Source organism: Cotesia glomerata, linkage group LG10 (assembly GCF_020080835.1).
Source record: "Cotesia glomerata isolate CgM1 linkage group LG10, MPM_Cglom_v2.3, whole genome shotgun sequence".
Lineage (NCBI taxonomy): Eukaryota > Metazoa > Arthropoda > Insecta > Hymenoptera > Braconidae > Cotesia > Cotesia glomerata.
The window spans coordinates 2328980-2341432 of record NC_058167.1 but is presented as its reverse complement, the minus strand read 5'-3'; the positions used below and the strand labels follow the sequence as shown (position 1 = coordinate 2341432).

The window sequence follows — 12453 nt, the reverse complement described above, 5'->3', positions numbered from 1 at the left end:
ACAAATTCTCCAATAGAAATCACGACTGTGTCTTCAACAACTTTGACCACTACAACCTTAACATCGACAAATAAATCAATAAATTTAAAAAGAAATTCACAAGACCATTATAGCTTGCATTCATTTCGAAAAAACAAAAATTCAGGAAGGAAAACCACAGAATTTTTTAATTGCAAAAAAATAAGCAACAATGAATGCATTTTAATACCAATAAATGTATTATCTAAAGAGCAGCATAACGATTTAAAAAAAACAATAGATGAAAAAAAAAAATTTGAAAATTTAGAAAATAAAAATATTAATTTTGATGTCTTTCAAATTTGTCAAAGCGTTTAATGAAGAAAATAAAATATCTTCTTTCTTCGAGAAAAAATTATAAAAAAGTGTAGCACAAACATTATTGATTATTAAGTAATAATTAATTTAAAACATAAAACTGTTACGGTTTTGTAAGCCGCTATTTATTAAAAAAATTGGATTTTATTTTCTTTTCTTTCAATTACTTTAAGTTAATAAAAAATAGATTTAAAAATGATTAAATATTTAAGATTATAAATAAAATTTTATCAATATTGATATTATATTTTAATTTTAATTTTGACTACAAAATTAAATCAATATATTATTGTTCAATGAATGATATAATAAAAAAATTTTTTCATTTTACCTAGTTCTGAGCTGCTACGTCAATTGCTACAATAAATGGAACATTATCAGATCGAATATCCTAATTGGATAGAAATATAAAATTAATTTCAAGAAATACAAAAAAAATTATGACAATAAACAATGTTAAATAATACCTTGTAATACCCAATTACGTTCTTGTGGAGTTTAAACAACCATGAAAGCATACAGTTGACCATTCCTTACGTTTTCATTTTCTCGTTATTTTATCTACTCTACGTTTTGTTACAATCTAATAAACTCCAGGAAAATCTAGCAATCTTCCTGGAGTAGCCGATGTTTAATCTCCACTCCGCTGTAGGATCTCTGACCTGTGAACTTTTCATTGCTCTGCCATTACAAACTTTCGTATTCCATATACAAGATGTGTGACTATACGTCATCTGCAACCTGTTGGATTTAAATAAACAAATTAGAGATAAATATTAATATTTAATATATGTATTTAATAATTCAAATAAATTAAAAGATTTAAATGAACAAATTATAAATTTAATTGCTGTTTATTAATCAACCAATTTTATAATTATTATTACTAATTATTCATCATCGTGTATCATTATTATTTACTTAAGTAAATTATTTCTTAACTTTTTATTATACTTAACTTATTTTATAACGTAATTCAGAAATCCGGCCTCTTCAAAAATGAAAAAAATGGATTAGGTATAATATTCCACGAAGATTTATCTCCTTTTCGCTTCTATATTGCTTGATAACACGTGGGTTGCGATTTGAAACTGTGCCACTGGGAACGCAAAAATTCTTCTGGAATAGCTCAAGATGCGCGAGATCCCATCGAGGTTTCCTGAAGCAATTAGAAAATAAAATGTTCTCAAAAACCAATTATTTTAAAATTTTTAATTCACAAATTATATGTATTTATTTATTTATTGGAGTTGGCTTTTTGTTTTGGAAAATAAAATTGCAAGTCTTAATAACTAAGGCCAGTGTAAATAACTAGGTTTTCACCTTATCTAATGTATATTTTACATCATAAAAATTCAGCCTATTCAAAATTTTACTTACCAAAATTTGTACGCACACTAAAATAATCAGCTGATCAGCTGATCAGTTTACAAGTACTTATGTATATTTACATTTCGAAAATTTAACCACAAACTAAACACGATAATAATTTATGAAACACAACATTATTTACCACAATAATTATTATTTATATATTATTTATTTATTTACTTTTATATAATATTTATTTAAAATATACTACTTTATATTTATATTTATTGTTTCATTTATTGAAACCGATAATTTTAACAAACATCAAATGTACTACCCGTTTATAAAATTTTGATCTGGGTGATAAGGATCTGCGTAATGGGGATCTGCGCAATATATATTCTGTGTCATCGAATATGTGTGTAATCAGGATCTGAGTAAAAGGGATCTGGGTAAAACGAATCTGGGTAATAAGCGCCATCTGCTTGTCCAGATCTGGGTAAAGACTTGCCATCCCCGAATAGAGCAGTCAACGCATGCGCAACCGCGATAAAATTTATTGCGTTGCCAAACTTTTTAAAAAAATATTTAAAATTAAAAACTTATTATGTTTTATTCAAATTTAAAATAAATTGTATCAATTATTTGATAATAATATAGTTATTTAATGCATAAAAAAATTATTTCGGTAAGCTAAATTTCAAAATTAAATCACTAAGTAAAAACTTGTTACAAGTTTTCTGAAAGTACAGTCTCGAACAACATTAATCCTTCTCCAAGTCACGTACTATGAGTATAGCTATATATATGCATTGTGAGATGAAACTCGGTGGACGGACTGTACGTCCTATAACTTTCACTTAAACTTAACATGAATAATTTTTGAGATTATATAAAGTTTTACTCGTATAGAGTCCCAATGTAATTTTTGTAAGCACTAATTACTATATGTAGCAAAAAAAGCAATTAACGACCTAATTTTTTGATCAACTATATTTCCTCAGAGAGAAATTGTCTTAATCTATTCAGAAATTAAATCGACTAATACTGTATATATTGCCGAGATAATTTATGGGGAAAGAAGTGGTTTTGCCTACCTATTTTCTTTTCTTAGTAGTATCAGCAAAATATTTTTCCAACAGGTATACCCCTATTCACGTTTCGCTTACACTGCTTTCTTCGCACGATGAATTCAAGCAAACGGTTATTTAATACTTTTCATCTTAATAGGTTTGAAAAAAATTGTATTGATTCTAGTATTTAGGAGAAAAATTTGTACCATAAAAAAAAAATTAGTTCGCTAATATTTTTTATATAAATATCGTGATGATACATTCAACAATGAAGATACATCATTAAGAAGTAAATTATAGTTTCATGCTATGTGGCAATGTAAATATCTTAATTCAATGCTTTGAAACCTGTACTTTTTTATGAATCTAGAAAAGTACGAGGTACTAAATGAAAAAAAAAAATTTTCAAAAAGAAAATTTCTTGTCACTATTACTTTCTCCGGAATTGAAATCAAGTGATAAATCTGATTTTTAGGACTGGGAATAAAAAAGTCGAAAACAACTATTAAAAGAATGAATCATTTTCAATCATTTTTTGCACATTGAAAAAAAAAAATTTCCCTATACTACAAATTTTTTTTTTTTTGTTGCTCTTTATGGTCTTCACTTTTTTTTATATTGATGCATAGTGATACTGTTTAAAAGCTTGAAGAAAATCAACTTTCTTTAAATAGCCAATATTGCATGTGTAATGCAATTACTTTTAAAATTTTTATACTGTGTTTTACTTTGAATTTTTATTCCAAAAATGGTAAAAATTACTCAAAGGGAAAAATGACGGACACAATTGTATATCATATCATTCACAGATGATAAAAAAAATAAAATAAAAGATATTATGATCTAAGTTAGAGTCCATAACGAAATTCTAAAGGGCATACATTTTTTTAACAAAACGGCAGCATGAAGTCACTAAAAAAGTAAAAAGCCAAAATCACTGAAGGGCAGATTCACTTTTTATGATAGTATGTTAGGTGTAAATTGTAGCCGCTGATGACACTAGAGCTAATATAATAATTGATTAGGTTTTCAAAAGTGGCGCTGACAGAGACTAGTCTCTCCATACGCGTAAATTCCCGAGTCAAAATTAAAACACTTAATTCCAAGGCGAGGCCTCAAAGCCTACTTTCTTTTTGATGTTGGTGCCTACCGCTGAGAAGTGAGAAATACTATTTTGACCCTCAATGTACTCAAAAGCCAGGGGTATGGAGGCTAAAAGTGTAGTGTTTTAGAAAAATATTTTCAACCTCCAAAACCTAGAATCGCTTTGAACACTTTTTTTTGCGGTAACTTCAGTCTACTACGAGCATAAGTAGGTTAATTTTACGATTTCATGGAACATAGAATTTTGTCAGTTGAAAACATTAATTTCGATTATTCAATTTTATAAATTTTTTATGTATTGTTAATTAAAAAATAAAGATCATTATAATTAAGAAATAAATTTAAACTCGGCATTCAAAAAAAATGCTTTTCTAATCAAAGTTGTTAAAATACTAAGAAAAAAAATACTTTTTGCTTAATTAACAATTTCTTGGCTCAAGAAACTCGCTGACGATCAAATATCCTATTATTATTAATTATTAATTTCTGAAGAGAAGAACATCAATATTCATCTTCGGATAATAGTTAAACGAAAGAATAGCTTTATTTAAATGAAGTAAAAATTATTTCAATCAATTTAACAATTTCTTGAGCTAAGAATATATATTCTTGAAAATTTTCAAAAACATAAATTCTTTGTGTATCAAAGAAAGAATTTTGCTTAATTTTAAAAGTATTTTTTTCTCCAGTGTAGATGGTCATCGTAAACATGTTAGATAAACTGGTACTGACTTTATTTTTTTTTCAATAATTAATATTTAATATTTTGAGACTGATAGTAATTTTTTCAATTTTTAATTAATTAGAATTTAATAAAAATTGATATTATAGTTATTCTTATTACAGAATAATAATTAAATATATTTGATAATAATTTAGGGATTGTCAATATTTAGACCCTTGTCAATAATTGGGGCTTTTACTTTAGTTAATTTATAATCCGCGAACAAAAACAGTTTCACTGTCAAAAAAAAAATCGCGCCATAGTCCACGTTCATAAGACTATTAGGAAAAAATTTTTTTTCCTTTTACAAAAGATACAAAATCACATAAAAAAAATTAAAAAATCCAAGTAACCGATATGAGTTGTTTATGATTTTCAAGGAAATTAAAAAAAATCTTATTGTAAATTTAAAAATTAAGAAAATTTTTTAGAACGTTATTTGGTGTGCGTGGTTTGCCAAAATATTTTACTTTTAATGAAATTCGTAAAAATCTATTTACTAGGACTTTTTAAAGAATTGAAATACAACAATCGCACACCAAGTAACGTTTTAAAATAATTTTTTTGTAATTATGAGAAATTTACCAATTGTTTCCAACTTAAATCTCGCGTTGGCAGCATTTTTTACTGCAAACTAACCTCTTGAAGCTACAATTTAATGTAGATGCATGTGGCGGGTGTCATATCACGGTTTTGGTTGAATCGTCGCGACTGGCGCTGCCACGCGAGCACCGATGTTTTGCTCCACTTTGAGTAGCGCGAAGGCTAAACTTGATTAAATTTATTTTTACAATTATAATAAAACTTTTGGGAAAACCCCTCAATCTAGGTCCTAGACCAACTTTAGTTACTAGTAATCAAAAGGTTATTGTTAAAATGTATTTTACTCCCCGAAAATTCAGCACAATAGACTTTCGGAATAATAAAATAGAAAAGAAGATTAAGCCATAAATATATAAATTTACTACCTAATTGCTCTCGACATAGAAGTAATTATAGAAAATATTAGAAAATAGATTTTCATCCCACTTAAGGAATATAAAATATTGTATAAAAAATAAGAGAAGATAGTCTGAGCCGATTAGTGACCTCATTTATGACGAGTCCAGTTCAACCATTCAGGTCCGGTATAATTCTCAGGGATGATGAAGGATTTGACTCACGATTAGTTTACCGCAAGTATTTGCTGATTGCGTTATAAAATTAACCCTTTAATGTTCTGGAGTCTCGAGAAATCTGGGGTGTGAGCCTAGAAGGGGCAAAACCAATCATAATGCGTTATACACGGCTGTGTGAGTGGCAGCTAAACTGTATAACGATGTCCGTGTTGCCCCCCTTCTACTATTTTTCAAGACCCCGCTTCTCTACAAAACAGACTATAGCTCTCTCACTTAAAGAAGAAGACGGACGATTGAAGATTGGGAGTAGGGATTCAAGGTCGACCGTTAAAGAGGGTTAATGAGTATATTTTTATACCAAATAATTATTTCAATTTACAATTGAATTTAATAATTAATTCACAAAGGTATGTGGACAATCTTACAAGTAGATTGCATAGCCAAGTAAAACCAATGAGGTTGAATTAAACTTTAATTTATTTAAAGTTACAGAAATGCGAATGTGCGCTACAAAGGTAATGTAAAGATAACTTGACTTAGAGAAAATACAGTGAAATTATTACAAGGAGAGTAAGAACTTAAGGCGTTACAATCACAAGCAGGAAAAAAAATTAGGAGTAAGGACATGGCCCGGCAACGAAGGCAGTTAACCAGGAAATAATTTGAAGGCCAAGGGATAATTACCAAGCTATGCAGTTTAGAAAAATAAGTAGGAAAGAGAATACGGGTGCAAAAGGTTACACCTGGATGGGCGATAAATTTACAAAATATGTTCTAAACTTATTTGCTTAATAAAATAAATTAAAATACGGAATTTACCAAAAGTAAAGCAGACAAATCGTCATTATATAACCCGGGTTATCAATTTTATGGCCATAAGCAAATAAAGGAAAATACTTATGAAAAAATATCCCAAAATTACCATTACGAATTCATTTACTATTCTAAGGGTAGAAAATAGCTTAAACATAAAAGAGAAGTAAAATTGTCTAGACTGCTAATGCAATACATAGGCTGGGAATTTTATAGTCATAAATAATATCGAACAAATAAATGAACCTTTTTCTAGGGTACTACAAAGTAGAAAGTATTTAGAACTACAGTTTAAAGTTCTACATTTAAAACTAAAATATTATTTTTCAAACATCGTGGCTTAACTTTTCCGCCTATGATAAAAAAGATATAAAATTGTTTAAATTAATTTAAAATGTTATACTAGAAATATAAGTATACGACTGAACATGAAACTTCGGACAAACTCTGCTGGCGAGCCCAGGTAGTTCAACAACGGCTGAAAAGGACGAGTACCTGAGTAGGAGTACAGCTAGGACTCAGAAGGAAGGAGAAGGACCAATCAACGTTGCCAAAAGGCCAGTACAGCGGAATACTTGGATGGTAGGGAGAGCCGCCCCCGCCACTTCTACTGCTGCGAGTCGGACTTAGTAAATTCTAGTGAAGAATCAGAATAGTATTCGAGCTCAGACTTATCACCTCCTTTCTAATTTTGTGCAAAGTCTTTTGAATACATACTTCGATTCAGTTAACTTAATTCCGTTCAATTATTTATTTAATTTATATTCATTGTATATCATTTTATATCATTCTCCTCATCCTACAAGTTCCCGTTGATAAATTTGAGTATTTCAATATTCCCGGGCGAATCAAAGACCACGTCGGTAACTTTAAATTTAAATAAAGATTTCTATCGTTGTCCACACAGGAGGAGGACATAACAGATATAATTCCAGTGCACCCTGGCGGCCGTAAATGTAAGCTGTGAATTACTTTTTTTAACTGTAGTTGCGTATCTATAGGAGGATTACTACACATTTTTATTTTATCTAGTCTGTGGCGCTGACCTTTCTCCATCAAAAAAAAGTCAGGATCAGCCCCCTGCCACTCCGTGTATCAAAAAGCGAGTCTATGTTGTCACACTCGGCAGAGTGCGCTAGTAGTACAGTTGCATGATTACCTTGACGAGAGCACTAAGATATTTAATTCACTTTTATTTAAAAATAAATTTAACTTTAATAATCTTATAATTATCAAGTTTTCCACTTTTTTAAATATATAATTTTCTATCAATATATTTTTTTTAGAATATTTCAAGTACTAATAATTATTTTATTATGTTTATAATAATAAAATAACTCGATTAAAAATATAAATTATGCACCAGATGTTTTAATAAATAAATCATTTTTAAAAATAATTACAAACAATCTTTATTCATAATTAGAATTTTACAAAAATAATCAGAGTAAATAAAGTCAATTACATATTTTTATATAAGGCTTTTAGCTAGAACAAAATTTAGCTTGTTTCTTTTTCAATTGATTTTGTTTTTTATTGCTTTTATTCATTTGTGAAGTATATTGTTGCATTCGTAATCTAATGTAGTAAGTTATAGCAGATAATAGGAGTTCTCCGGCATGTATAGGACAAGGAAATCTTAAAATATTAGAAGAAATCACCTCAGTCATAACATCTTCAAATATATGTACAGACTCGCAGTTCTTTTGAAAAATTACTTCGAGTTTTTTGATGAAGAAATAAAAATTTTGATTTGGATGCATGAAAGGTTGATCAGACTTGATATTAAAATTTAAATAATCATCTTCGGACAAATATACGGAACAGTCACGAATGCCTTTTTGACATTGTTCGCAAGTCGTACTTTTATAAATACGCGAAACTACAACCTCAGTAGCGTAATATAATATGCAATCCAACGTTTGAGATTCGTTATAGTCGTGGTCAAGATTTATGTTGAAATCATTATCTTCTAAATTATCAATTTTAACAGCCTCGATTAATTTTTTTTTTAGCGCTTCAGTAATTTTAATTGATTCAGTTGAAGATTTTTGAGAGGAGATAGATTTAGAAGTTCTGATAAAGTAACGAGAGGTTATTTTGAAGTCACTGTACAGTTTACAGATTTAGGAGGTTTTAAAATATTAAATAATGATAGGATTTTATAAATCTGTAGAAAAGTGGGAAAGTTGGGATGGTCATTGGATCCACTTGCCTGTCTAACTGTGCCAAAAAACCTCTATATAAAATAATGTGGAAGAAAGTAAATAAGCATTAGTATAAAAATTATATATTCGCTAACTTAATTGTAACTACGTTTGATGTATAATCTGTAAATTAATATTGTTAGTATCTTACTTGAGCAGCAGTGAAAGTCCATTGTTGTTTGTATAAACTTATTGTCTTAAACAAAGTAACATTATAAGCAAGCAATGTCTTAAACAAGTGATAGTTATAAATCATTGTTTGAACATTTACAATGAATTGTTTAAGACAATAAATTCGAGTCTAAAAGTTATCAGTAAGCAGAAGAGTAAAAGCTTACACAAATTGTTAGAGCGCTCTATTGTTAATTGTTAAATTAAAGCGTTATAATTCTGATACTATCACTACTTTATGACCAATTATTATTATGTACTATTAATTGCTCTAAAATTGAGCGAACCTCTAAAGAATCCTGATTAATTCTTCCTGTTGGAACTGCTGGAAATCCGTATTTTTCGGTCAATAGCCGAACAATATCCAGGGAAGATTGTAGCGTTACTCGAAGTCCTTCTGCCGTTGGAATTGTTAAAAAAGTTGTGTCAGGTATTTCCTTCTTAATGAAATTTTCTTCCCAGTCATTTAATTTTTGTAGTGATAGCTCAATAACCTGCAATAATGAAATCATAAGTAATATGTTAACCGATAATTTCTTATTGGATATTTTAAAAATATCAACAAATGAAAATTACTTTAAAATCTTCATTATTAGGCAGCACTCCTTTACTTTCATGCCGATTAAGAGCATCAAACATCTGATTTATCCACGAACAAAAATTCCGCCGTACTTTCCCAAGAGTTCAATTCAGGGTCGTTGGCTGCATATTTTTCTTAGTGCATTAGCTACTGTTTGACTAATTACCTAAAATAATATAAGTATAAATTTACAGATAAAAAATAAAAGTACGTACAGTAATTGCGTTATTTACTTGAACAGCGAGCCTAACTCGCATTTTGACAAGTTATTTAAGTCTAAATGCTCATTATTTATCTTGGGACACATCCTTAACTTTCCTGGAAACTGACTATCCTTATCATATAAATCTTTAAAATGCTGCCATTCAATTGGAGATTTGTCAGGATCAATCTTAATAGAAAAAAAAAAAATATTGATCAAATTATTTTTACCATCGAAATAGCATTTTTGTTTCATACCTGATAATATCCAGTTTTATGTAAGCGGTTTCTAATAGTCTTAATGAGATGAGGAGTATCTGAAAACACAAAAGCTTTCCGATCCGCTTCACTGGGATGGTTAAAATAATTTTTAAAATTTTCTTTTCGGCCACTCATCCCTAAAATTGTCCAAAACTTTCTGTTTGTAGTCGCACCATCAGTAATTACACCATGTATCTTTGCATTTGATTTTTCCAGTAATATTATTGCTTTTACAATAAGCTGAGACAAAACTTGACCACTGACAGGACCATGAGAACCAAATACAGCTACAGGCTGAAGGTGTATGTATCGTATAAAGGTTGAAACATTAGCACTAACCCGTGATTAGCCTTATCATTCATTGTAATCACTTTATTACTTTCTTCGCCAAAGTCCTCTAAGCCGACATAAGTAAGATTTTGTGAGCGCACGTTAACACTTTCGCGACAGCTTATTTCATCTAATAGCAAGACACCATGCCTACAAATTTCTTCTTTTTTACTCAAAAAATTAGTGAATGCTTCGAAAAATTCTGAGTCAAATCCACACTGTGTGTTTATCGATGCAAGATTCCTGAAAAAAGCAAAAATATGAAGCTATTTTTATTTTAATAAATCACTTTACATAGATAAATATAAGAAACATAGTTATCACTAAAACTTAGATAAATACATATTTTATGGAATTTTTCATTTGTTATTAGAAATTAAAATCCGATTTTACCTTCTCTCATTGTACTGACGCATGGTAATGGCAAAATGTTATTATCACGGATAAAGATTATATCCTGAAACAGACCGCATGTATAGCAACATACATAACATCAACCAGTTCTCAGAGTATCGACGGCCGCTAGAATTTTTGCAGTGTGATGCTTTCAAGATTTCTTGAACTACATCACATTGATTTTTAGCAACATCATTCGAACGTAATTTATTAAGAACACTAGCTTCAGATTTTTGAGACATTGTCTTTTGACAGGTTTTCAAATTTTTTCGTAATGTTCTATTCGCCAACTGCAACTGATTTTTCCGCTGTATGGATCTACTTAATTTTTGTTTCAATTTTTTCACGTGGTCATTGCCAGAATTTACTTTAGCATGTGACTTGAATTTACTCGAAAGTACATTACTTTTATTTATTGATCTAGAATCTTGCAAATTTATTGTTGTTGCGTTTCCTTTTTCTGACTAAGGCTCTACTTGCATTATGACACGCATTACATTGCGTTGAGTGGCATAAGAGAGTGCATGTCTCACGTCTTACCATGTTCCTTTTATCTATAACTAACGCATCAGAATTTTCATACTCATTGATATCAGGAATTACAATACCTCGACAAACTTTTAGAGAGTTAACCTGGCGTAAATACTCCTCCAAATCGTTGACACTTGTGATACTTTTTTTTACATTAAAGTAAGGCGAGACATTTAAAGGCTTATCTAGTATATGTGTATATAATTCCAACTTTGAGTCGACTATCACCTCTTTCAGATTGAAACTTAAATATTTTCCATCGATCATATCGCATATAAGATAAGAAAAGCTGATCAGAGACTCTTCTTTATATTTTATATTATTACGCATCCATGAACTTGGTAATTCCATATTACTGAAGTCAATAAAGCTTCAAAATTAAATACTTCCACTGAATTACAACAACTATTTGCTTCCAAAGCTTCCAAATTATTTATAATATTTGCTGGCGTAATCAGTGTATAAAACAAACATCAGAAGATTGACCCACTTGAAGCCCCTCAAGTCTGCACACAGTATTAATGTTGCCAGAAAATGTATCAACAACTTACTTTTCTGATGCATTACTATCGATCAAGGAACTAGATTTACTTCTGAAGTCTCAGGGTTAGCACATCAATGTCATTGTATCAGATGATATCACCTCTCTGTCCAAAAGGAAATAAACTAGGTACAGCTCAGGTGCTAGTCGCGGTCGCCGATATGGTGACTGAAAGTATTTACAAAACAATTAAAAAATGTTCATTAACTTTTTTAAAATCATCAGTATAATTATTGATAAGAAAATTAACTTACTACTCCCAGAACTTCTCCTTCTGGACCTAACAACTGTCGACTTCGAATTATATCTCCAGCTAAAAAATGTTTGTCACAAACCACTTGTGTTTTTGAAACTAATGTGTTGGGTCTTTTTATTGCAATTTGCCACTGCTCCTTTAATTTTTCATCTTTGGGCACAGAAAAAAAATGAACTTTTTCAAAGTTCGATTTGTAACCAGAAGTACATCCTGGTACTAAACAACCCGGCATGTTCTTAATATATATTTCTCATTTTAAATCACTCAATACAAGGTTTAGCTCAAAGTTTTGATTATTTTTATTTATTTATTGATAAATTATTAATAGAAATCATACGCGTTTGCTATTTCATTTATTCAGTTCTAATATTATTATTTTTATTTAAAGTTTAGTGTGCTCCGCATGAAATAGCAGCTTGTAATCAGCTGTCGTGCAACTAGACTACTAGCGCCCTCAAAAAGAACTAAAATCTTGTGACATACTAGTTTACTCTTTTTAC

General features: G+C 29.7%; 1 protein-coding gene and 1 long non-coding RNA gene across 2 annotated transcripts in view; one reads left to right on the top strand and one right to left on the bottom strand.

Moving 5' to 3' along the window:
• Positions 1-7150, top strand: part of LOC123272388 — a 7379-nt gene extending 229 nt beyond the window's left edge. Inside the window, exons 2-3 of the long non-coding RNA XR_006511070.1 lie at positions 6000-6002; positions 6938-7150. This is a non-coding gene — a long non-coding RNA (uncharacterized LOC123272388). The remainder of the gene's footprint in view (positions 1-5999; positions 6003-6937) is intronic.
• Positions 7151-9028: 1878 nt separating this feature from the next.
• Positions 9029-9511, bottom strand: LOC123272387. The gene is made up of 2 exons (XM_044739122.1): positions 9434-9511; positions 9029-9351 (listed from the first exon to the last, which is right to left on the bottom strand). The coding sequence occupies exons 1-2, from the start codon at positions 9494-9496 to the stop codon at positions 9094-9096; spliced, it is 321 nt and encodes a 106-aa protein (XP_044595057.1). The 5' UTR covers positions 9497-9511; the 3' UTR covers positions 9029-9093.
• Between the last annotated feature and the right edge of the window lie 2942 nt (positions 9512-12453).